Source organism: Rhipicephalus microplus, chromosome X, assembly GCF_043290135.1.
Source record: "Rhipicephalus microplus isolate Deutch F79 chromosome X, USDA_Rmic, whole genome shotgun sequence".
Lineage (NCBI taxonomy): Eukaryota > Metazoa > Arthropoda > Arachnida > Ixodida > Ixodidae > Rhipicephalus > Rhipicephalus microplus.
In genome coordinates, this window is record NC_134710.1 from 113,679,303 (window position 1) to 113,706,658 (window position 27,356).

At 40.9% G+C, this 27,356-nt stretch overlaps 1 protein-coding gene across 4 annotated transcripts in view; it reads right to left on the bottom strand.

Moving 5' to 3' along the window:
* Nucleotides 1-27,356, bottom strand: part of LOC119176320 (uncharacterized) — an 81,539-nt gene that overhangs the window by 19,240 nt on the left and 34,943 nt on the right. For all 4 annotated transcript variants that reach the window (XM_037427542.2, XM_075877438.1, XM_075877439.1 and 1 more), the window contains exons 24-30: nt 26,125-26,265; nt 10,280-10,455; nt 9,748-9,835; nt 9,546-9,653; nt 9,392-9,468; nt 6,854-6,980; nt 6,653-6,786 (exon numbers count right to left, since the gene is read on the bottom strand). In XM_037427542.2, coding sequence (XP_037283439.1) covers nt 6,653-6,786; nt 6,854-6,980; nt 9,392-9,468; nt 9,546-9,653; nt 9,748-9,835; nt 10,280-10,455; nt 26,125-26,265 — 851 coding nt within the window. The remainder of the gene's footprint in view (nt 1-6,652; nt 6,787-6,853; nt 6,981-9,391; nt 9,469-9,545; nt 9,654-9,747; nt 9,836-10,279; nt 10,456-26,124; nt 26,266-27,356) is intronic.

Genomic DNA, 27,356 nt, shown 5'->3' on the forward strand with positions numbered 1-27,356 from the left:
TTATCATGGCAACGCCATTTTCCAGTCCATTTCTCTAGGTATTTATGTACATAGTTAGGCCTGGAAGTGTTATCGAGAGTAGCTCACTGCACAACAGGTGGACATGCAACATCCTTCCATGCATGGTTAACTACTATATGTGTATTGTGTAGTATTTATGTACACTTTAATTCACTCTTGATCTACAATTACCTATTCACCAGAAAATACATATATTGCCTGCTGTTGAAACGAGGTTTCCTCTGTTTGCCTATCTGCCCTTTGTCTTATACAGCAGGCATGCATGAAGAACTAGTTGTGGTACCTATATGTGAAGAGCTGCTTGACAGTAGTGCCATTCAATCAATCAGCCACTAATTACCCTGACAGCATTCGTCTCTATCACTGCCTGGTTGCACGCACCTCCTTCAGCAGGCATCATTCTGCTAAAAAAACAATTCGACGCAGAGGGTTCGAGAACACTTATTTTATGTTTGTTTGGCTATAGAAAGTTAACAATTACTGACCAATTGAGTCTGTTTCAGGACTCAAACCAGTAGTAATGGTCGATTAAAAATTTTAATTGTTTATTGTTAATTGATTCAGATGTTGATCAATTAATCACTTTCAATGTGATCTTTTATTCAATTAATTATTCAACATATCTATAGGTTTTTAAAAAAGGGCATTCCATTGCTTGAGAAGCATTGTTTGTATAAGAATGGAAGCTTCAACAAGTTGATATGCATTGATCTTGGTTGATACAGTACATACGAGAGGAGGAAGAAGAATAAGAAACATACTGGCCTCGAAGCTTACCTACTCCAGCGCACCTGTCAGCGCCTGTCCTGTGTTTCATATTCTTTGTCATCACCTTGTGTGCACTTTGTCAGCCAAGATGAACGCATTATTTGTTTGATCTTGATCAATGTCTTTCTATCAGAGACGCTAGAGTTCACGTGTGCACATTTGCACCTTCGTGAAAATTTGTGTTTTCATCCAGTGGACCCAGGTGAACTTTTTATCTGTGATGACACAGAATGAAGGATCTGCGGCCAAATGTTTATAGAAGCTGTTAAGTTCTATAAACGTTGCTGTGGCCATTACCCATGGACAATTCGGCAGCAGGTCGTATTTTCTTGAAGCCTGGCTACTAAAACGAACCAAAATCGGAGGTGTTTTCGGTGACCACACTGGTTCAAATTATTATTATTATTATTATTATTATTATTATTATTATTATTATTATTATTATTATTATTATTATACTTGCATACACATACACAAGGACAAAGAAAAAAAGAGGGAGAGAAGATGCACCAGAAACATGCAGCGGACAGAGGGTTAGAAAATACCGCGAAAGGCAAAGCAGAGACTACGAGGAAGAGGAAGTAAATAATACACTCACACTGCATGTATGTTCGCCCAGTGCTTGAATTCGAGTGAACCATATACGCTGGAGCTTTTGCTTATAAGCTTCATCCTCATGTAGTCCTCGAGAGAAAAGCTTTGGGATTTAGCTTAAATCTTCTGCAATTAGTTGCAACCAAGATCTGGTAAATGGAAGCTAAGCTAAGCTCCCTTCACCTACGAACCCGTTCATAGTCAGCCCCAGAACAACAACGTCGTCGCCTTCATCCATTTGGTGTCATTTAACGACGTCTACACTGTGCTCCTCTTGCGGATGCTCGCCATTGCAACATCACAAAAGAAGCAGTATACACACCAAGATGTAATAATAACTCAATATAGCAAGTAAGCACCTATACTTTGCCACCGTTGAACTCTTTCGTTACCATGCGAAAATGGTTGTTTTTCGTATGTCTCGGGAAGATCGTTTTTGCCAGTTTTAAAAGTACTTCAGCACACATTGTAGCACACCAAACTTTGCACAATGAAATGCTCTTTGCAAAAAATATATGTTGTAGAGCAACAAAAATATTTCAGAATGATGAAAAATGTGAAAAGTTGAAATTTTTGGTCGCCAGCAGGTAAACGGTTGAATAAAAAATACTATATATGCAGAAATATTCAAAATAAAGAAAATTCAGAATATACATTTTGTGGATAAATGACCCAGGAACAGTATAAAAAATAATGAATGTTGTACAAAATGTTTCTCTTCACACAGACTAACAAAATCAGAACCGTGGTGCTGCTTCATTGCTGGTGCCATGCGGTGAAGCATTGCATGGTTTTTCGTGAGACACTTTTCTCAGTAAATTATTGTTGTCTTGCAATAAGAGTCTCCAGGCGTGCCAATATAGATCGATACCTATGATATGAATACTCCCTCAACGAATGAGACATCCAATGAAATTCGCTATTTCATCTAGCATCTCCTCTTTTCATGAGCCACCTCACACAGCATTGGTTGGTGTTCCAGTATATGCATCCAAGCATATTTCTTTGCATTTTTGCGCATATCGTTCTTAAAAAGGCCAATATCGCCTGCAGTTCTGAAACGTATCGCACTGCTCCTTCTTACCGTTAGGAGAAGCTCTGCAGCCAGCGCCAGCACACCCCGCCCCAGCGAAGTGTGGACCACGCACATAACCAGGGTAGCTATAAGATTGTGCACAAAGGTCAGAAGCTATAAGCACTTGCGGCGGAGGAGACAACTTGAGAATGTCAACAAAATAAACCCATGAACGACTGCGGATATCTCAGGATGACACAAAACATCGTCGCCATAAAACTTGAAGCCGAGGTGCTGTCATCCTCGAACTCTTCAAGCTCGTCCTCATTCAATTCAGGTGGGGTTGCAAGACAGTTTCGAGCAACGCATGTGTTTTGAAGCACTGGTGTGCACCTATGCGCGCTTGACGACGTCATAGGAGCGACTAGTGACAACAGATGCGGCCCTGTGTCTGATATATCAATGCAAGTGAAACCAAAGCAGCTGGAAACTGTCAGAGAAGGCCACCTCGACACTTTAAACGTGTTGTGGACCTTCGTAAATATTTTTTGCAGAACAAATTTTCCCCGACTTTAAAGAACAGCTCTATTAAATTTCTGGCAATTATTACTGCTCAACATAATCAAATTGTGAAGCTGACACCTCAATTTGATATTAGGATTGCAAAGATTCTTTTAATTGCAGGAATTCGATGTTACTGTAACATAATCACTAGGGGCACGCACTTCTGTCCAGCTTGCCAGCCTAGTGCACTTTTCCAACAATATACACACCTTGGTTTGCACGAAGGTATGTCAAAAATCATTATGTTGCCAAAAAGGGCAAATTCAAATTCATTCTGAAAGATGAGTGGTTGGAATAACTACTAGAAAGTGCTGGGTGTGCAAAAACAAATTTACCATAACAAAGTTGATGACCTAAAAGCATCGATCCCCGGTGAACGATTTGAATAGGCGTGGTAACGAAAGAGTTAACCAATGCACGATAGGAGAAAGGAAGGCGAGCAGACATTAATGCGGTAACCACAGACTGTCAGTAGAGAAAAGCGGGCAAGTGCGTTTCTGCATGCCCTAACGCGAGAAGGCGATGGCCAGCACTAGAGGTCTTGGGGAGGGCTTGGATGTGGACGCCATATGCGATACAGACCAGGGCGAGTTCCATTTCTGCCTCTATGAGGTAGGGCCGCAGATGGCTTGGGGCTCGTTCTACTAGCGTAAGAATATGTGCTGGAGTGGAAAAGATTAGGCGTGCTCGATTTCTGAATCTCAGCAACGCTCACCTCACACTCATGCGGACCGGCCAAGGGCCGGTGTTGTGGGTTGCCATTATTGATTAATCGAAAAGTTTTATTCAATTAGTACAATTAATTGAAAAACACTAATTGATTATGATATATCAATTAGCTGTGTATCTTTAATCGATTAATTGTTCATTGATTTTACCATCTCTACAGAGCAGACTTCCCAAGAGCCTGAGCTCATAGACCCCAACTGCCATATGAGCACGCATATTTTACCTCCTTTGAGAATTCACCCATTCCATTAATACCGATGCTTGTCTCTGCAATCCGTGTGATTGGCCTCTTGCAGTGCCCTTTGTATGCTCCAAAGAGTAAGCGTAGGCATGCATTCCTCTTCAATTACCTTGCCATGAGAGGGCCATTGTTGACAGCTACACTGACTACAGCAATGACCTTTTGCACAATTTAAGGAACCTTCTCTTAAATATCACAATCATTGCATCTGAATTAACTTGAACACACCAGCTCAGTGCTTACATAACCACCTGTTTGGTGGAGTGCTGGACAAGTCCAAGTCATCATCGTGGGCTGGCACATGGAATCTATCAACATTAAATGTTATCACTCACTTTACTAGTACCCACATTTTAGCCAATGTGATTACATTCATTGTTGACAGGCACGTTGTGCAATCCTCGGCTACCTGTTTAGACCCAGAAGCCAATGCTCCACGATGTCAGCTATTACATAACTATGCATTAGCATGTTTTAGTTAAGAGGGCAGACTGGTCTTTGGGACCAAAAAGTGACAAAAAATTCATTTTTTGAAATTGACATATTTGGTTTCTGCAATATTTTTCTATCTCTCTGCTAATTTTCACACACCAGGGAGTGGTAATTTTTTTGTAATGTCATTCTAACTGCCCACATTCTTGGTGCTGTTAACATGCAGAACTAGCCAAAAAATGGGGAACCGACTTCGAGGCTTCTTTATAATTTGCCGGCACCTGTGTTACAAGCTCTGCTACGAATTTATGAGCACCTTTATGAGGATTGCAAAACATGTGCGCCATGATCGTTGCTTTTTGAAGAAGCTGTGTATTTTCAGTTTTTTCCAAGTTTCTCAAGAACGTAAATTCAATTTTGAGGCCTCAATATCTCTGCAGCCAGGGCAGGTACAATAATTCTTTTTGCAATGAAAACCTGTATGTGTGTAGAATGCTAGTATGAGAGCATAATGTAGAGCACAAGCTTTTTTAATTAATTACTCATCAAAACTGTAATACAATTCTAACTGCTTCAGAAAAAGGATAGTTCATTTTGCTGTAAAATAACCAAGAAAGGCCTAAAAAAAAAAACTCTTCCATAATTTCAATCTATAGTCATTTAATCTATGTTGGCATATCTTAAATATCATTTTTAATTAAGCACTCTTTTTTCTATGATGGACTTAAACAGTAGAGGGTGAACTTAAGTTACTTCAGGAACAAGATGAGTGATTTTATTATATTAAATATTTGAAATCAGCAGAAAAAAACTGCGTAATCCTGTATAGTTTGATCAAGATCACTGAAGAAGTAAACAAAACAATATCTGACAGGTCTGCCTCCTTGAGTTAGGTGGTAGCCAGCCCCTCTCTCCATTTTCGGAAGGTTCTGATTACACGCTTCAGGTTGATGACATATGTATATCCTTTGAAAACCACCCCCAGGAATCATGGATGTGATAATGTGGTGTAGTACTACAACAAAAGCTGAATAACTGGGTGCCCCTAACCCAATGTGCAGAGTCTCCATTACCACGATTGCCATCTTTTAAAGGGGCCCTGCAACACAATTTGAGCATGTATTTTCCTTTAGTTTTTCTGGTGCTGTGGAGTGTGCCGATATTATTGCACAAGTGGCAATGTCGAAATGGAAGCTGCTTTAATATTAATTCATGGGACAAACTACCTTGATTTCGAACTACAGCGACCCACATCGGCTATTTTTGCTATGGAAAGTGACATCACATCATGTGACGTGACGACAAAGACCATAAGATTTTGATCTGCTTGACACGACAAGTAGCGTGCAATATTTATATGGTGGCAGCTAGACCATACGAGTAAATGCTAGAAAGGGTAAAAATCATTTTTCTACTTTCTCAAAAAGAAACCATTTCTGCTTCTAAATACTGCATTTTCAGAACAATGAGCACGAGACTTTTAGTCTGTGAACTTTGCTATTATACGCCAGCAACTAAAGATGGAAATGCGAGTCGCTTTTTTACCATGCCAAAAATGCGACGTGCAGCTGACGCCGAAGTTGTCGTAGAACGCGTCGTGCATGCAAGGTGAGAAGTGTCCCTGCCTGAAGCGAATGTATCTTACACAGCGGAACCGTGGGAGCGTTTGCTACTCGACGCATGTGGTTCGGCGAACCATGCTAATGATGCCGTCAAAAACACCAGTATCAAGGTATTGTGTGGAGGCCACTATGAGGTGGCACTTTCGTTATGTCTTTACGAGATGCGCACTGTAATTGGAAGCGGTCTTTGGCGTCAACAGGCAAGTAAAATGCGAAAGGGAACGTTTCTCGTCGTCGTCTGCTCGAGTTATGAACTTTGAGGACTCATGACTTCACTTTTTGTGCACTGATTTGTGCCATTTTTGTTGCAATCGGCTCAGCAATCATTGCTACACACGTTCCAATGATAAATAAGGCTTTCGCAGAAGTGTCGCAGGGCCCCTTTAAGCAGCCTGCAGGTAGAACAGCTGAAGCTCAAGCACTATTTATTTTTCAAAGCCCTGTGTGCATTGTAAACCATGTTAGACAATCCCTCCTACTAAAGCTTTACTTAAAGGGGCAAAGGATGACATACAGGACCAAAACTGAAAGAATAGGTTTCAACCTGTATACTGGATAGAGGTGCTAGTATTCACAAATGTCATTATATATCTTTAAAATGTCGGAATGCAATCATTAAAACTAATCAGTCACTGCTAATGACATGCTAAGAGATAAGTACCTCACCTAAAGAAGTTTATCGCCCTCTCTACTGCATCCACAGGACAGCCACCAATCTCAGTTTCTAGTTGTATCAATGTTTCAGTTGCAAATGGCACAGCTTTGGCTGAAAAACTGCTGGGTGGATTCAATAGCAGACTCTGCATGGAAAAACAGCCAACATATTTTTCTCTCACTCAAAGGTATTTTCTGAAGTCTCACACACACCTGCAATAGGATATGTAGGGGGGCATAGTTTGGAAGTCTTGGTCCGTGACAAACCAGAACTCGCAGTAATGTTGCACACAGTTCCCTTGTACTATCAGCATCAGCAAGGAATTGAAGTAAATCTTGTCTGAAAACAGAAAAATAACCAGTGTACTGCCTTTCAAGGAAACAATGCAGATGAAATGATGATTCTAAATATGATAAGATAGAGCAACATCACACACATTTAATAGAAAAACAAATTGCAACTGGACAAGTAAACTTTATGGTATGGCATTTAAATGCTAACCCGCAGTTAGCTTTACAATGATGATTACATGACAATCCTTTCCATTCTTACTACCTGCTATGCTGACGAGTCAGCCATGTTTACAATGGCAGCACAAGTGTACTCTACAAAGTCAGCAATAATAAAGCACAGAAAGCACATCGCTTTTCAATGGACAAAAAAATCTCTAGAGGATACTTGAAAAGCACAAATGACAAATATTAAGCACATACAACAGAACTGCCGCTTGACTTGCAACTGGCCCTTATTTGAAACGATGTTTGTTTCAAATAAGTGCCAATTGCAAGTAAAGTGCCAGTCCAGTTGTATGTGTTTATTTTTCGTCATTTGCACTTTTCAAATGTCCTCGAATAATAAACCAACTCAATCAAATCAATGTCTTGATGCAAAAAATCTTCCCGTTATACATGATTATTAGGGTTCTTCCATTTAAAGGGACACTAAAGTCAAATAACAATTTTTATCAGAGTGAAAGCTTAATGTATGACAACATCTAAAATGACAATATTATCAACAGCAGTGCCCTACTTACTAAAAAATTAAGCTAAATGTACAAGAATACTTACGCCGCAGCAGGACGTTCTCAAAATGATACCAATGACGTCAGACGAACCGCCTACAATTGATCACTAGTAATCTATCAAGCTGAACTAAATAAAGAACCTTTTGTGCATCAAGAGACGCAATAAAATGTTGCTTGTTCGTTTCTGTTTGACTCAAAGAAAAAATAACCTCCGAACGTTACTATGGAGAATGGCGCGAATGGTTCAAAAATCCAATTTTCGCGTGATTACACTGGACAGGTAGTGCCATCTAGCCGGGTGCAGTTGAACCAAAACACGTCTGCCATCTCGAAGCCAATGGCAGGATATTGATCAATGGCCATTGTTGCTGCTATGGCACCCGCTGCTTTCGTTCTGTCTATTAGTGCTGGTGACCCCACAGTAACGCCGGGCAACGTTGTGCACAGCAACAGTGACGTGAGTCGGTCCGCCTTTTGAGGCGGAGGCGGGTAATTTGAAGTCCCTTTAACATTAAATGCCAGGATGTACACTAAAACCTCGTTATAACAAAGTTGAAGAGGAGCCACAATTATTTCGTTATACCAATTATTTGATTATATCGATTATAAGAGTTTGTGGCAATGTATGCTCACATAGGCGCACACCTATAAGCATGCAAAGAAGGAAACCGCCTCGCGGCCCTATGTACCGCTACGTGACCACGCGTGCGACGGAAAATAAACACAGTCGAACCTCATTAATTCGAACACGCTTAATTCAAACTTCCGGTTAATTCAAACTCACGCTGAGGTCCCGTCAAAGCTATGTGCATTCCAAAGGGTGAAAATGCCCTGTAATTCGAACGCACAAGCACTTGCGATGGTTAATTCAAACATACCGCGTTTGAAAAATGCTCTCAGCGCCATGCCCGATCCCGCGACGGCACCTCTCAACGCTGTGCGCCAAGAAGGAAAAGAAGAAAAGGAAATAAAATACTGTGGCGGATTGTTTGCTCTCTCTCAAATGCCGATCTGTGACGCGCCTGTGCTACACTTCTCCCTTTTACGTCTCTGCTCATAGAGACCCTTCTCCTTTCAAGGCCGCACGCAGAGAGAGAGGAAAAAAAAAGAAAGCTGTCGCAGGAAGTCTTCCTTTCTCTGTGCAGAGGGTAGTAGCAGAGACGCAGTCATTGCCATCGTCTTTAGGTGCGGAGAGGGAAATCGCTTTGCACTGCAGTGCCGGTTCTCGGTCATGTGACCCGCCAAGTGCTTCTTCAATCCTCTATGATGGCTGTGCGAGGAGGACGGCTCTCTCGGCCTGCGTGGCATGGATGTAAGGTCGGCGTGGTAGTTTTGAAAGAGCCGTGCTGAATGAGCGTCAAACTTCGCAAAAAACACTATACTTAACGCACTACAGTCGGTTTTTTTTTATAGGCTATTTGATAGACTAAGTTAGTTCGTTATATCTATTTACCGGTCAATTTTACTTTGTTACAATGAGATTTAAAATTCATGGTTCCCTATGGAGCTTTCAAGGAGAATTTCATTTACTTCGTTATATCCATTATTTCGTTATAACAAGGTTTGAGTGTATACGGGTGCACTTAGTAGATGGAAACTGCATAGGTGCTTCATGTATCCTGTACTTTTTTTTCTTCCACATAATTGAGCACAAAACGTTACCACATAATAGGTGTGCTTTGCAAGGGCTCCACTTGACCAGCACTGTCATAAGTAGCTAACTCACCTCATAACTGGTGTGATAGCAGCATTGACACCATCGCTGATCTTAGATTCAAAGTTGACCCATTCCTGAACAGATAGCTGGAAAGTAAAAGAATGCAGCTGCTTATAACAACCCAACATGAAGGAACTGTAGCCATTACTGAGCTGAGCCGTACCTTGGTAGATTGAAGCCAGTCTTTTATAGTTGACTCATTGCATTGCTTCCAAGCATCAGAGTCAAACTCGTCAAGTGTACACTCATCCCGCTGTGCAACAAACTTGAACTGCAGTCACAGTAAGGGAAAAAAAATGATATGGTTTGTGGCAAAGAGCAATAAAAAACAGCACAGATCCAATGATGTCAATTATATGTATTACCTTTTTTAGTAACACCTCGGGCACACACAGTGGAACTGTATTACACGGTGCTTGCCTGGCTGCAGCGGCAAGATATACAGCAGACAACCTGAAATAACATCAAATGCTATGAATGCATTAAGATCACAGTAAATCCATTTTACTCGGAAATGCACTTCAATTGAGTCAGCACATTTACAAAAATGTAAAAAAAAGCGGGTTTCATCATTACAATATTTATTAAAACAAGTGTACTACAGTAATAGCTCACCAGATTAAATATAGTCAAATGCCATGGTTTGTTCATATTCACCTTGGTATCACCAATTCAGGCTGAAAACAACCAAGCCCACTCATTTTACTAGACCCACTAGACTGAAACTCACTTGGGCTCACTCAGGCTGATGAATCCACCCATATATAGATGCCTGTACATACAAGCTTAGTTTCAGTGTACTGATGCTTTCCATAAGCCGGCAATTCATAGATGCACATACCAGTAGGACAGTCAATAAAAACCATCTTTAGGGCAAGTGTAAAACATGCACTCAACTGCAGAAACTGCCTCCTTTCTTGTAGTGTGGCAAGTGGGAGCCATGAGAACACAGCCTCATGCATAGACGTGTATGTTGTGCCAGCAAAAGAAATTTTCAGAGGCTTATCTTCCCACATTACTGGTACCGAGAGCAGAAACTGGCTGAAAATTTTGGCTCCTTGCTTGTCCATGGCCTAGATACAAGAAAAACAAATAATTAACTTGCGATAAATTGTGAGTCATTTGAAGAGAAAATATACTGAACTGAAGAGCACAAGTGCGAAACTAAAATGCTCTGTTCAAGCGGTGACAAAACCAACTACACCCCTGGTGGTGGCAAGGAAATTAAGCAAAATACAAGGTCTTCCTTGTGCATAACTTGACTGCTATTCATTGCTCACATATTGAGGAAAGGAAAGAAAAGGCATCAGCTACTTCACTCTGGCTTTCTTGTATAAAAATAGCGATGTTACTTCGTAGCTTTCGTTTCTACTACTTTGTAAACACAGTTTTCAAATTTTCTGAATACTATGTGTATCAGGGCTCACCTCCTTATCAAGGTTGATATTGGCCTAAAGCAGATGATTCAGTAAAATAAAATTATTGGCAACATAGCCATTATCAAACAATCTATATCAAAAATATTGTTGATAGTGCCATTGATAGACTATCTATAGTAATGTCCAAAGGCACAGCTTTCTCATTTTTCTGTATTGAGGGGGTGGTGGTTTAAGCTGAACTAAACATGTGGTGAGGGAGGCTCGCAAAATAATTTCATCATCATTGTTGTCGAAGGATCATTCCAGCAGTATGCTAGCGTTTCCGGCTAGGCCTCCAGAGCCCGAGAGCGGCTCTTATTCACAGGTCATTTGCACAAAGACACTCCACAACCATCTGACAAAGGCCCAAGCGGGATTTTACAGTACCACCTTTTTTTTTGGCATTTTTGGTATTTGGTTTTCAAAAGCTGTTAAAGGTACGTTAAGGGCCTCGGGTGGGTCCTATCCGTTTCATGCATGTTTGGTCATATTGAGGTACCGTTTCCCGAGTGACTAAAAGGGTTATTCCCATAATTCATGCTTCATTTTCTTCCGAATTTTCTACTCTTTTAACTGAAGCATATATATTAAAATCTGGACAATATTAGGATTTTGGTGAACTTTTTGCCACTAAAACCTAACTTTTGAGTAAGTAATTGGCATCTATGAAAATTTGTAACACAAAAACTGTACAGTGCATAACTTCAATTCTGCTTCAGTAGCTGTTTGTATTTATGCAGAATACAAGAAAAAATAATGAACTAGTCATCTTGGAATACGCAGGGAAATAATGGTACTTACTAAGTAATAAAAAAACATGATTTTGAGATAATCGAGCTTAAACTAAAAAAAAAGCTGAAAAGCAATTCACACTTTGTCACAAACACTGTTCAACTATATTATTTGGTAATCATTTGGTATTTGGTAATATTATTTGGTAATATTAGGCTCGTTAACTATTGCAGATGTCAATTTTTCACTTTGAGTCCTCTCGTAAAGCTTGTCTTGCTTCTTTTGTTAGATTTTGTACAGCTCTATGAAAAAACGAGTGTTGTCAATGTTTTCCAGCAAATTGACTGTAGTTTGGTCTGGTTTCAATCCTAACTATTTCATAGATTTGGCTCATGTGATACTACCATCATTATATGCAAGAATAATATCCAATGTCGCAATTCTTAACACTCTGAACCTAAACAAAGACAACAAAGACTCTGCGACTCAACTCCATTAACTCAACACTTCCACCGGGCAGTTTTCATGTTCTATTCGTTCTTATTGCATCACAAATAATGGTAATGTTCATTACAGCATACCTGTTGTCACCGTGCATGTGATTCACTTCGAAGGACGCTAAAAATGCTGACAGGTTCAACAATTAAGAACATGCAGGTTCAGCGTCCAGCGCCTCAGTACATCAGTGGCATTTATTCATGTTAACAAAAGAACTGTATAGGCTGCCGTGAAATTTACACTAGCTGACCACCTACTTTACCCCCAACATCTAAGCATATCAACAAGCACGACAAACATAAAGTGTAATAAAGCTAGAAACTGTGTTTGAACCGATGCGCTCCGAATACGAATTGTGATTATAAAGCTGCACAGTGTCTTTAGACTGCCTTAGAAGTTACCTGACCATTTTCTACACACAGCTGACTCTAGAAAAGAATTTTGACTTTCGTACATGAAGTTTTTTAGAAAAATAGGCCGCAAGCACAGGTTGCCTACGAGAGGCTTGCACTAGGGTGCGTTTTCACTCACTATGCTTGCTTTCTGAAAAACTGATTTTGAGCAAGAAAAACTGCTGTTTAAAAAAAAGCCCGAATCTGAAAAATATGCACAGAGGGACACCCTTTCCAAATTGCGATGAAAACAAAAATTTATTTTTTGTTTCAAATTTCGCCCTACTAAGTGCCCTTCACAAGACAAAACAGTATAATAAAAAAAGCTCTATGGTTACAAAAAAAACTGAGGTAGATCAATTACCATTTAAACTTAAAGGGGCCTTGCAACACTTTTCTAGCACGGTCAGAAAACGCTGCAGATCAGTAGTTGAAGCTCTTGAGAACACGCGAGCTGAACACTATAGCGCAAAACTCGGCCTGCAATTTACAATAAGTTCTCAAAGTCAGCTAAAAATCAGTTCCTCTTCTCTTGTCAAACAAAGCTGTATAGTACTCAAAATCGCTGCATCATATACTCAAGTTCAACGCCACTGGTTGATTTGAGCATGTTGGTCTCTGTAGTTACGGCGGTCGCCGCAGAAGACCACCACATGGCTGCGCGCACTCACAGTCACACTGGATGTTAGTTATGTGTTCGAAGGAAAAACAAAGAAAAGTTCTCAGGGTCACGAGCCAAGCATGACGGACTTTCTTGCCCCGCGCTATTCGTTCCTGCTAGCTTCCAGCACATTTGTTAGGATGAGAGAAGAGAGAAAGCAATTAAAGTGGTTGACAAATCTCTGTAACTGCTCTCATACTTGATGAAATATAAAAATGTTTCTGGGGGTCAATTCAGGAGGCAGTAAGCTTTTTTGCAAGAACATTTCATGGCTACATGAAACAATATTGCAGGGGTCCTTTAATAAAAGATATATATATACATATATGTGGCATAGTGGCATAGTGGTTAGAGCACCCGCCTCGCATGCAAAAGGTCTGTGGTTCAAATCCCGGTGCCGCACAGTTCCCAACAGGATAAAAAAAAAAATCCGCATGGTGATGGAACTGCATTAAGAGGCCTGGGGTGCGGCCTCACCCGTAACCACCGCCGGGAACGCACTCCCTCACCAGAGAAGGATTGGCCACCCTGTTGCAGCATTTGGCCACTACCTCCCACATGCATACGTCAAATAACTCACGGCCCTCAGTCCCCAGCAGCTGCGAAGCAACTGACCACGGCGGCGGTCAGATCTGCAACGCAGCAGAGGGTGCTAAGAATCTCTGGATCCGGACAGGCCGCCATTGGAACCTGAACTTGGCAACGTTTAACGCTAGAGCTTTATCAAGTGAGGGAAGTCTAGCTGTACTATTCGAGGAGCTAGAGGGTGTTAAATGGGATATAATAGGGCTCAGTGAGGTTAGGAGGACAGATGAGGCCTATACGGTGCTACAGAATTGGCACGTCCTTTGTTATCGGGGCTTGGCAGACAGAAGAGAACTGGGAGTGGAGTTTCTAATTCACAGAAACATAGCTGGCAACATAGAGGAATACTGTAGCATTAATGAAAGGGTGGTAGGTATCGTAAATAAATTGAATAAAAGATACAAGATGAAGGTGGTACAGGCTTACGCGCCTACATCCAGCCATGATGACGCTTCAGTTGAAAGCTTCTATGAAGACGTGGAATCGGCAATGAGTAAGGTAAAAACACAGTATACTGTAGTGATGGGCGACATTAATGCAAAGGTAGGAAAGAAGCAAGCTGGAGACCACGTAGTAGGAGATTATGGCATCGGTACTAGAAACGCCAAAGGAGAACTACTAGTAGAATTCGCAGAACGCAATAATTTACGGATTTTGAATACCTTCTACCGAAAACAAGGAAACCGCAAGTGGACATGGAGAAGCCCTAATGGCAAAAATAAGAACGAAATAGACCTTATAATGAGTGCACACCCAGGAATCGTACAGGAGGTGGAAGTGGTTGGCAAGGTACAATGCAGTGACCATAGAATGGTACGGTCTCGAATTCGCCTAGACTTGAAGAAGGAACGACAGAAACTAATACGCAAGAAGCCAATCAATGAGTTAGCACTGAGAGGGAAAGTACAGGAATTCAGAGTGTCGCTTCAGAGCAGGTACTCGGCTCTTAGTGAGAAAACCAACCTTAGCGTAGATACAATGAATGATAATCTGACGAGTATCATTACGGAGTGTCCAGTGGAAGTTGGAAGCAGGGTAGTTAGACAGGACACTGGCAAGCTTTCCCAGGAAACAAAGAATCTAATTAAGAAGTGTCAAATCATGAAAGTCTCAAGTACAACAGACAAAATAGAACTGGCAGAACTTTCGAAGTTGATTAATAGACGTAAGGTATGCAATGTAAGAAGGTATAACATGAATAGAATTGAACACGCTCTGAAAAACGGAGGAAGCATCAAAACAGTGAAGAGGAAACTTATGATAGGCAAAAATTGGATGTATGCACTAAGGGACAAACAAGGCAAAATAACTACCAATATGAATAGAATAGTTAAAATAGCGGAGGAGTTTTACAGAGACCTGTACAGTAGCCAAAACAACCACGACCCTAATACTACATGAACCAGCAGTGACCCAGATGACACCCCACCAGTAATGATAGAAGAAGTCAGAAAAGCTTTGGAGAGCATGCAAAGAGGCAAAGCTGCTGGTGAAGATCAGGTAACATCAGATCTGCTGAAAGATGGAGGACAGATTGTGTTAGAAAAACTAGCCACCTTGTTTACGAGGTGTCTCCTGACGGGAAGAGTACCAGAGTCTTGGAAAAACGCTAACATCATCTTAATACACAAGAAAGGACATGACAAGGACTTGAAGAATTACAGGCCAATCAGCTTGCTCTCTGTAGTATACAAGCTATTTACAAAGGTAATTGCTAACAGAGTAAAGAAAACATTCGATTTCAATCAACCGAAGGAACAAGCAGGATTTCGAACAGGCTACTCAACAATTGACCACATTTATGCTGTCAATCAGGTAATAAAGAAATGCTCAGAATATAACCAACCACTATACATAGCCTTCATAGATTACGAGAAGGCGTTTGATTCAGTAGAAATATCAGCCGTCGTGCAGACACTGCGGAATCAGGGCGTAGATGAAGTATATATAAACATTCTGGAAGAAATCTACAGGGGATCAACTGCTACCATAGTGCTTCATAAAGAAAGCAACAGAATACCAATCAAGAAGGGTGTAAGGCAGGTGGACACAATCTCCCCAATGCTATTTACCGCGTGCTTACAGGAGGTTTTCAGAAGCCTAGAATGGGAACAGTTAGGGATAAGAGTTAATGGAGAGTACCTTAGTAACCTGCGCTTCACCGATAACATTGCATTGCTGAGTAACTCAGGGGATGAATTGCAACTCATGATTACGGATTTAGTCAAGGAGAGCAGAAAGGTGGGTCTTAAAATTAATCTGCAGAAAACGAAAGTAATGTACAACAACCTCGGAAAAGAGCAGCGCTTCGAGATAGGTAATAGTGCACTTCAAGTTGTAAAAGACTATGTCTACTTAGGGCAGGTAATAACCCCACAGCCGAACCACGAGATTGAAGTAAATAGAAGAATAAGAATGGGGTGGAGCACATTCGGCAAGCACTCTCAAATTATGACAGGTAGATTGCCGCTATCCCTCAAGAGGAAGGTATATAACAGCTGTATCTTGCCGGTACTTAGCTACGGAGCAGAAACGTGGAGACTTACAAAGATTGTTCAACTTAAATTGAGGACGACGCAGTGAGCAATGGAAAGAAAAATGGTAAGTGTAACCTTAAGAGACAAGAAGAGAGCAGAGTGGATTAGGGGACAAACGGGGGTTAAGGATATCATAGTTGAAATCAAGAAGAAATGGACATGGGCCGGGCATGTAGCACGTAGACAGGATAACCGCTGGTCATTAAGGGTAACGAACTGGATTCCCAGAGAAGGGAATCGGGTTAGGGGGAGACAGAAGGTTAGGTGGGCAGATGAGATTAAGAAGTTTGCGGGTATAAATTGGCAGCATCAAGCACAGGACCGGATAACTGGGGAAACATGGGAGAGGCCTTTGTCCTGCAGTGAATATATATATATATATATATATATATATAAAATTACATGTGAGGTTTTCAACAGGGAGCTGAAAATGCTCTTTCGTGTTTATATTTACATTTGGGAAAAGCAACACTCCAAGCTTATGCTAGATGTGGGAAAAGAATCACTTTAAAAGCTATGTCCAAGAAACATGACCACTCAGGGCTGTGCATTTTACAAAAATAAGGTTGGTATAAACTTGTTTTATATTGTGTACGGCATGCAAACTCTTCACATTCCTTTTTCATTGTCCTCAACATGCCTTTTTCGTTTGTCATCATGGAGAGAATTTCTTTCCTGTCAGACTTTGAGATTCTACATTTTGCTCAACAAATGTTCTACCCTCTACCATAATCGGACAGTGTCTGTCACGAGTTTCCACAATACAACCTGATGAGGGGAGTTGATGCACCAAAAAGACACACAGACAAAAAGACAAGTGCTGCTTGTCTATATATATATATATATATATATATATATATATATATATATATATATATATATATATATATATATATATATATATATATATGACACTTTATTTTTTGCGAAAAGAGCCAACCGCAGTTACCGAAACTGGGTTTAACTTTACAGGAGCATAACGCCCACCTAAGTATCCTTAACTTCTAAAACAGGTGGAATCAAAATGGGGCAATCCTGATGGTAACGTGAACTCAAAAAGGCAGCTTTTATTCATAAGTGAGCGAAGCCCCGCATTTGTTTCAACTAAACAAAGCCCCATTCATTAAACCAGCACTGCGTCAACAATTCTGACTAAAACAACCAACATGGCCTCCTCCAATCTGTTTCATTTGTGTCCTAGTTGCTTTATTATCGTGCTTACGTTCCACAATTAGTTTTTCTAGGGCAAGTTGTCACTTACTGAAGGACATGATGCTGTGGGGCAAAGTTCAAATATAATGAGTAAGAGACCAACTTTCGTACTTCATGTGCCCCTTTGCGTGTGTTTGTACGTTTTCTTTTTTTTTTCGAGTTTAGCGCTAAAGCATCGTGTCATTCTTTTGCTCCAAGGCGGTAAATTTGACACAAAAGATATACGAAATGAAGGTATAGGGCACTGATCTATTCCTTGAAGAAGAAGAAATGATCCGAAACGGCACGGCATAAAATGAGCTCAGAAGAGCTGCAACCTTTTTCAAGGCATTCAATATATGCTAAGAACAAGAAGACACTGCCAAATGTTCATAGTAGTGTGCCTTTTACCAAAAAGAACTATAATTCCTCTTGAAGTCTAGTCGTCGCCATTACACCCATGCAACAAAGGATAGTACGGACAGAAGCACGGGGATGATGACAAATTTATTGCAAAATATTACTGTTCCATACATTTGAATGGTTTTAGACTTATTTTATGAGCTAGTTCAAGCCCAAATGGAATGTTATAATCTACAAGTGCCAAATACAAATTTTACCTCTAAATACCGATAATAGCGGGCTGTATAGATTTTAGCCGGAATATAGATTAGAGGTATTTAGGAGACAAGATCATAGTGGCAAAAAAATTCCTGCCACAGGCCTGCTGATTGTATTGTCAATCGCGAGAAAAATTGTGTTTGCCAGTGTCCCAGTTTCAGTTAGGCTCTCATAAAAAAAAATATGCGTCCCCCCCCCCCCCCCCCATGTATGTGCATGTATGTGAATATAAGATTCTATATTTTTAAGTTTAGAAGCTTGTTATGCCAGCTTTTATGATCAAAGCATAGTAAATTCTGAAACGTAACATATATTACAGTTTATTATTTGCATTCTAGCAAAAGTCAAATCTCACTACTACTCAAAGTTGTTTCAACATTTGTGCATGCCTTGTTTCAATTAAAAAATATATATATTGTGTAGGTTAGTTGAGTCATGATAAAAGTGCTCACTTTTATTTGCAATGTGCGATATATACTACTTGAATTCGAATAAAAATAGTTTGAAACGAATAACTTTCTGCTTTGAGCCTAAAATTCAATATTTGTATAATCCTAGTGTCTATATATATATATATAGACACTAGGCTTATACAAATATTGAATTTGTATAATTTTGCTAAAATACAAATAATAAACTGTAATATATGTTACGTTTCAGAATTTACTGTGCTTTGATTATAAAAGCTGGCATAACAAGCTTTTAAACTTAATTATATAGAATCGGTGTGAAGGAAAGATGTTCATTTAATTTTAAAATAAGACTTTGCAGCAGTGCGGATTTTCTCTGGGGAGGTGTATTCACGGTACAGCATTCCCTACTGCAGTGAAACCCCTTTCACAGGAGATTACATGCGAACTAATATTTTTCTATTCGTTCATTTTGAATACTTCGAAACTTCCAATAATATAAATTTGAATCCAAAATTTCGAATACCTCAATCATGGCTCAAATATTCAAAATGCTAGAATATTCGCACAAGCACAATATAAGGACATACTGATCTTGTTACGCAAGCACAACAAAAGATATATAAACACCTAACAGGATGACTCCCATACATCAGAGATTTAGAAAGGCTATACACAATAGGCCGAGCAGAAAAGGAGCTAGCGATGGCGGAATAACAGCTGATCTAATTAAAGAGCAATAAAAATTTCTTTTTACAACAGTTACAGTGAGTTGGAAAAATGCCACCATTATACTATATAATACATAAGAAAGATGACATAAGTGACTTATGGGCCCATCAGCTTACTTTCGGTGGTACAAAATATTTACAAATGTTATTTCCAACAGATTAAGAAAAACACTTCACTTGAACCAACCAAAAGGACAGGCCAGTTTCAGGGAAGACTACTCTACTACAGATTACATTCATGTGATCAATCAGGTAGTGGTGCAAGCTGCTGAATACAAGCCCCTTTAGTATTTACGTAACGTTTATAGACTACAAGAAGGCACTTGCTTCAGTACAGGTACCAACTGTTTTAAAAAAACTAAGTCAACAAGGAGTACCTAAAGCTCTTGTCAATACCTTAGCTGACATGCACAGACTCCCCAGCTACCTTGAGTTTTAACAAGAAAAAAGTGATAAAGTTACGATAAAAAAGGAGTCAGACAAGAAAGTACAATATCCCCAATTTCATTCACAGCATGCTTGGAGGAAGCGTTTCAACAACTAGGCTAAGGAAGAAGCAGGAATCAAAGTTAACGGAGAATGTCTCAGCCACCTATGATTTGCAGGTAACATAGTTGCCTTCAGTAATGATGGCAACAAATTGCAAATAATGATTGAGGAATTGAAAAAATAAAGTATAAGAAGTAGGCCTAAAAATTAATATGAAGAAAAAGATAGTGCTTCAGTAAATAGACTGTCAAAAGAGAAAGAAATCATGAATAGAAACTAGGCATTTAAAAAAAGAAAAACGAAAAAAGACAAAAATTGTAAAAAGAAGCGCTGTTCCCCGTTGTACTTTTTTCACAAAAAAAAGGGGGGGGCTTTTCACCACAAGATGCTTTCTTTCTGGCATCGCGAGTTATGCGTGCACACAGCTTCGACAGCTTGTTCGGCGCTGACATGACGAGAATGAGAATGGGCTGGAGCGCATTCAGAAAGCACCCCCATATGATGTCAGGAAATCTGCCTCTGTCATTAAAGCAAAAACTTCACAATCACTGAATACTGTCAGGTCTGACCTGTGGGGCTGAAACATGGAAGACGACAAAGCAACTAAAGAAACTTTTCGGTTGAGGACTCCATAGCATGCAATGAAATGAAGAATGACAGGAGTAACACTAAGAATTAAAGAATGGCTGAATGGGTCAGGAAAAAAACTGGGGTAGCAAATGTTCTGACATCAAGTGAAAGAAATTTACCTGGGCTGGCTACACAACATGTAGCACAAGCAACAGCTGGACAATGAGAGCAACAGAATGCTGACCAAAGAATGAGCAATGCAGTCGAGGACATTAGAAATTTGGCACGGATATGGAATCAGGTCCCACAGGATAGGGTAAACTTTGTGTCACAAATGACTGCAATTCTTGCCCGCACACCTAGTTTTCCAAGAAAGAGCGTCTTTGTGTTGGGGGAGAAAACTTTCGGCAACTAAATACTTGGCAAAGGCACCGCCTTGTTTTCTCTACACCTGCAGCGAAGAGGGCACATATGTGTTTGGAGGGAAATCACCTCAAGGTGGATGCGTACAGCCCAAAAAGAGTTTGACTGTTTCGGCAGTTGACGTTGAACTAGTGAACAGCGCGGTCGTTGGTGTCACGGGTCTCACGTAAGCGGTGAGCATGGAGTGTTCCGTGCAACAAATTGAGTCGGCTGCAAAACCGGCCAACCTCATCATTTACCTAAGCAGGCAAGACCTTCAGCGGCACCCCGTCAACTCCCTTACATGAACCCCGAGCTGGACTGGTGTGTATAGAACTTTTTAATGTGATTTTCTTGTAACCATTATTTTCACCAGCTTGAAATATTGTCTTAGTGCGCGCTGCGCCGCATGCAGAAACTCAGAAGCGAGAACACAACTTTTTTCTGTAATTCTTCTTTGTATCTCTTTTGATTTCCATCATTTCTCTATTTTATCAACCTTCTTCATTGTCTACTTGTACCTTTTGTAGTGTTTTTTAGAGCGTAGTTCATTTGTATCTGTTTTTTCATTGCATATATTAGTGTTTTTCTTGTTAATTTATTTTTGCTAAATCCTGCCATTCACCTAGTTTTAATTAAATGCTTGTTTGATTTTTATGAAATCTCCGAGACTGCTCTATGAGTGCATCAGTCAAACTCAAAGATCACTACACATGCAACCCTGCACGGGTCGACTAGGAGGCCGTCGCGGGCCGAAGCGCAAAGTAGGAGCATGCGAGTCTGCTGCACACCGCTGTTAGATCGGCGGGGCCTCACCCGAAGTGTGTTACACTTGGAGATCATTGAAAGAGGCCTTCGTCCTGCAGTGAATTAATAAAACAGGCTGAGAATGATGATGATGATCTAAGGTTGATTTTTCATGCAGTAATGTGAGCTATTAAATGTGTTAACAGATCATCTTTTGTGGTTGGTTCTTGTGCATGCTTCAGTAAGCCATCGCATGTTGAGAGATGCAGATTTTGTGCCGGGCTCTACATGCCATGGGCCCACATACCTACCAACCGATCGACTTCTGAAATCGGCAGACTCGCCACAAGTGGAAGGGGGGTGGGGAACACACAAATATTGTTTCAGGCAATGCCTGTGATAAGTGAACGAAATTGTCCTTATCTCAAATGGTCACTTCAGAGGGCCCTGCAGCCCTTTTTGAACCTAGTCAGTATTCACTGCAGATCAGTATTCAAGGCTCTTGTGCAACATATTAGACAAGTATAGCACGACACGGCGCACGAAATTTAAACTTTCACTTTATGGAAAGCCAAAAATAACTCAATCTTCTCTCGGCAAACTAAAACAGACACAGCCAATGGCTGATTTCATGATTGCGAACACATCCTCAGGAATCTTTATATTGGTAGTTTCAAGTTTAACAAGCAGCAGGCATAAACTTCTGGAAACATTTTAGTAAACCCTCCAAGTACATTCCATCTCGATCCATGGTTGTCTGCTTATTTTGTTTCTTCTCATGTTCGTATAAGCATAGCCTCCTATAGGAGGCTATGGTATAAGGCAGCACATGCCTTAGTAGAGCCTGCGCTATTTCAAACTCTACGGGTCTGAGTGGGTCGCTTGCCTCCCACTGAACACACTCTGACAGTACTTACCTATTTATATCATCAGTAAAAAATTTATTGGCACATAGCCCTGTGCACACTTTTTCTTTCGCGTGCCCCGCAAACTAGACGCCTTGACAAACATCGTTCGGTGCTTAGCTAACGAAAACTGCTTCAAAATGCACAATGTGTGTTTCACTACTATTCGTCATGCAACCTGACGTAGTAAAACACCAGCAGGCATTAGGCACTTGCAGAGCTTCGCCATGCTTTAGAACAACTGTAGCATGGTAGCTCCCAAAGTGCTTGTGCGCTACATGGTTACCGCAGGAGCACTAGGGTTGCCACGATGGTGTTCTCACGATTGCTTGCAATCATACCCGCACTGTTTTTTTTTTTTTCTTTCAAAATTGAGTTCAGCCAGGTTATTAGGAGGTTTATGGCTGTGATCACACAATTGGAAGTCTCCAAGGCAAATCAGGAGAGTTGGCAGGTACAGTCGAATCGTGCTACAACAAAATTACTGCCACAACAAACAATTTTCGATTCACCATCAGCTGCCCATAGAAAACAATGTGAAAAATGTCTCGTCACAACGAATACTTTTCCTGAATATTTCCGCTTTAACAAAGTTTTTGCGAGTACTGCCCCATAAGAAAAAAAAACTTGCCGAGGATTGCCGCGAAATTTCACTACCAACTCGGCCATTTCTCGACGACTCGCGAGATTCAGAGCGCACTGTCGTATCGCAACAATCGTGTTTTAATTGGAGACATGATGCTGCCGGTGGATTTGATGTACCTGCAGGCCGCGGCAGAATCACGATCTTAAAGAACCCCTGCCAAATGTTTTTGAAGTCGCGCTCCAAACAAAACTATTGTTTGTCATCACTTGGCCTGGGATCGTGAATGATATGCACGCATCGTGAAGGCAAACACGCAAGCAACGTGCACCTAGACCCAGCGTACCTGCATTCTGCCACAACCGCTGCGAACACAAATGCAGTCATGTCAAACGTGATCATGAGTGAACGCACGTGCGCAGTCAGCGTGCACCGACTCAACCCAATATTTCTTGTCGTAATGATGCGAACAAAGATAGGAATGACACAGTTCTCAAGTCACATGCACGGCCAGCACAGTGCACACAGATTAAAAATAGAAGTCCTGTTTGCCACAACCACTGCGCAGGAAACCGCGGTTGCTATCGTCTTGTTCATCGATAGCAAATACGACCTGAAGGTGCACAGTTAACACAGCTGTAGATTAAGAAAATAAAGTCATAAAAGGACACGAAGTGTTGCGGCTTTCCTGTCGTTCACTTATGGCCACGGTAATGCGGAGTTTTGTCATTTTCAGTTGCAGTTATCAGTTGGCCTCTAGCGAAGCTTTGGCACGCTCATTCGCCAAGCTGTGCACTCGGCACGCCCCAAGGGTCGTCTGAATATTGTATTTTATTCTGAATAACCCACCCCTTTATATAACCGGCACCCCAACCGCAAAACGCGGGAGGGAAAAAAAGACTACCCGCATATTGACTCAAAGCCGCCTTCAATGCTTTGCCGTGAAGCCGTGCCGTGAAGCCAACTTGCACACCGAAATTTTCGTAAATTTCACACCCCGACTTTAAGCTCCAAATTTTCAGTATATTTTGATTGTCTTATACGCGATAAAATATGTTCACTCATAGTATTCGACCAGGTACGTCTGAGTTAGCGACAGTTCAATGCATGCACTCACTGAAATCAAAGAAAAAGTCATAACAGATCTTACTAATCTTTGTAGTCTATAGATGAAGTTTTGCTACAATTAATTTTTTCGTGCATCCCGTCAATTTTGTTGTAGCGGGATTTGACTGTTTAGAAATACCATTTTGGGAAGGGTAAAGTTATGCATCTATTTGAGAATACTTCGACACATTTTTCCACCAACAATTTTACTCTATCATTGGTCTGCCTCTTGAAGCAGTTTTTATGGTAATGATATCACCCTATTAGCTGGCATGCAAAGTGGTATTCTACGTGAGAGATATACTACTAGACTCTGCAACTACCCAACTTATTTTTCTCCCTGTTGTTCTTTCTCTCTGTCTTCTTAATTTATCCTGTTAATTCTGTTCCATTTATGCCGTCACCTTATTTCACCGTTAAGTTTCCTAAAACGCACTAGCGGGAACTCTGGCACTAGTGTCTATGGAAGCTGCAATGCATGGCGTTTCAGCGAGCATGGGAATTATGGGTACGACATAAATTTGCCTAGTCTTCATAATTTATGTTCATTTTGGCTTCGCATGGCTTGAAGCTGCTTTGTCACGAAACAACAATCGGCGAATGTTCTGTAGTATTTACGCTTCACCAGCTTAATCATTTAGGCTTACCACTTCAAATTGGGTCATAAATTGAGAAATGGTTTGTTTCTTTGAAACAAAACTAAAACACAGCAATAAACGAAGCCACAAGTGCGTTCGCCACCCGCAAGCTTTGAAGACTAGGCAAATCCATGTCATACCCATAAATCCCATAGTCGCTGAACGATCGCAGCGCCAGAGTCCTCTCTAGTTAATTTTAGTAAACTATGAACTCCACTTCTGGCACATGTTCACAGTTGGGTGTTTGTCATTTGCTAAATATCTTCTTACAATCATAAATTATTGTCGCCTTTTTGAGAGGAACAGAACAAAATAATAACACTATAAATTTTTAAAAAAACTCTCTTTTCCAATTCCCTTTCATCATGACAGAGGCCCATTGTATGTCTTGGAAAAGTAGGCATGAGAGACAAAATGATGAATTATAGGTGCAGGAGACGCTGGCACAAATGGATAAAAAAAAAATTGATGAAAGAAAAAAACGCCAGGCCTGCGCAAAAGGCGCAGCATAGCCACAGCGAAAGCTAGAAGAGCGGCCTTTCAGAGCCTTTTCTAAACACTCATTGGGTAACTGCTGCAAGCACACTTGCTTGATGCCCACTACCGCATTAATAATCACTATGCTATTTTTCGTCATTCTTCTGAGAAGCGTGGTATCCGCTAAACTATTGCGAGGAATTTTGTGCCAATTGTTCATGCAGTAGCTGACGATGATAAGGAATTATGCCTGAAGTGGGTATGTGCCACAGTTAATACCTGAACAAAAAAAGAAGCTTTTTTAATAGGTTGGAGCATTGGACGACCCACTCGTTACGCTATTCGCATTGTGCGACGACTGCTTGTTCTCTCGCTGTTTTAAAACACTTTATAAGTCATATTAACACGATTGCTTTTTCGACATCAAGCCTGCCTAAGGCAAGTTTGCCAACAAGTCCAAAGCACCGGCATAGCTCAGTGGTAGAATACTGGGCTGGCACCCAGCGGACCCAGGTTAGAGCTCCACTGTGTCATTAGTACTAGGTTTATTTCTTGATTTCGCGTGATGTGGTTAAGGACATCAGTGACGGCGGCGGACAACTACGGCGCTGCGTGAGACCCGAGTTGTGATCTCATAACAGCTTTCGCTGTGAAAAAATAATGAATGAATGAATGCAAAAAAGAAAGACCCTGCTTGGCAGGATTTCCCAGGTTAAGAAATGCTGGGGAGCTTTTACAATCACCTAGCACAAGCACCCAACCAACTTAGCAGGGTACAGGAGTGTGATGCATACCCAATTTAAACAGCCATAGCGAACTCCTGGGTGTAACAGTTTACGATATCGACTCATTCCTAAATTGGAAGTAGCAGGAACTTCGTGCTCCCATCCCTCCCCAACGATTATCAGTAAATATTTAAAGTTACCATACCTACATACATATCTCATTATGACAAAAACATTGCTGCCATTCCCAAGATTTTCATCATGTCCTCACATGTGTGGTGGACCTGGTGCATAAAAGTTCATCTTACTAGCACATAAATTACCTCGGTGGTTGTAAGCTGTCTCCGCAGAAACACAGCCAATAGGTGGACTGTGCTCAGTGAACTTCCCATTGCCAAGAGCAGACACTGAATCCAGGGTTGTAGTGGTTGGTGGCTGCAGGCTTCCGCAGCAAAATGGAGAAGCTGCAGTAACATGTGCATTCATTACAAGACATACATGCCATCCTCATCATGGCATGCTTTCTTTCACTGCAAGAATATCTTCATGATAAAAATAGAAAATGGGCCATGGATTGGTGCAGCTCTGTTTGTATGCACTATTGATCCAAACCTACTGAGACACGCCATAAAACCAGTTATAAACATCGCCCACTAGCTCAGTGTGTTGCTATGAAGAATAAAAGTGTGTTAAAGTGCTTAAATTTACTGTTTAGAGAAAAATCCACAGACAATTAGGTGCATCAAATAATGTCTAAAGAAATAAGTTACTAATGCAAGAATGTTATCTCGCTATATTATTGTAAACATCAATATTGAGCTAGGAAATGGGCCACTTGTGTTAATTCATTCACCAAGGTTTGGTTCAAGCATGGCACAATGTAAAGGAGAAGAAAGAAAGAAAGAAAAACGACAGTGGTAAAAGGTGTATATGGTATAAAACTAACAATAATGTGATTCCAAGCCAAGCATTTTGACAATTCTACAGCTGCTTTCCAGAAGTGAACAGGTACATAACACTTGTACAGAAACACTCATTTGTGCTACTGTTTTAACACAATAGCATTAAAGAGCTTGTTTCACAGAAATTGAGGTATTGTCAGCGTTTTTGGTGGTGAACGAAGAAGCAGTGTTGCCCTTGAGCAACACCTGAACAATTTTCCACTTCTTCCTTGAACTGGTATAGCGCATTATGGGGAAGAAGAAACGGCCGAGCAGACCGACACAAGAGGACAGAGCGCTATGTCGGTCTGCTCGGCCGTTTCTTCTTCCCCATAATGCGCTATACCAGTTCAAGTACGACGAACCAACTCGCCCAATCTTCAACACTCGTCCACTTCTTCCTGTTTTCAGAGCTTCCTAGGAGCATCAAGGTTTTTAAGAGCAGTGAATATGTCAAGAAGTCAAGAGCTTATATGCCAAAGAGCCTATTTTGTGATGCAGGGCATGTTTAGCAAGACTTGTTGCACTGCGGGAACCATCTCCACACTAATTGCTGTGCAGTGGCTCTGCAGCCCTAGTGTACCGCGTACTGTCTTGTGCCCGGTATATGTATT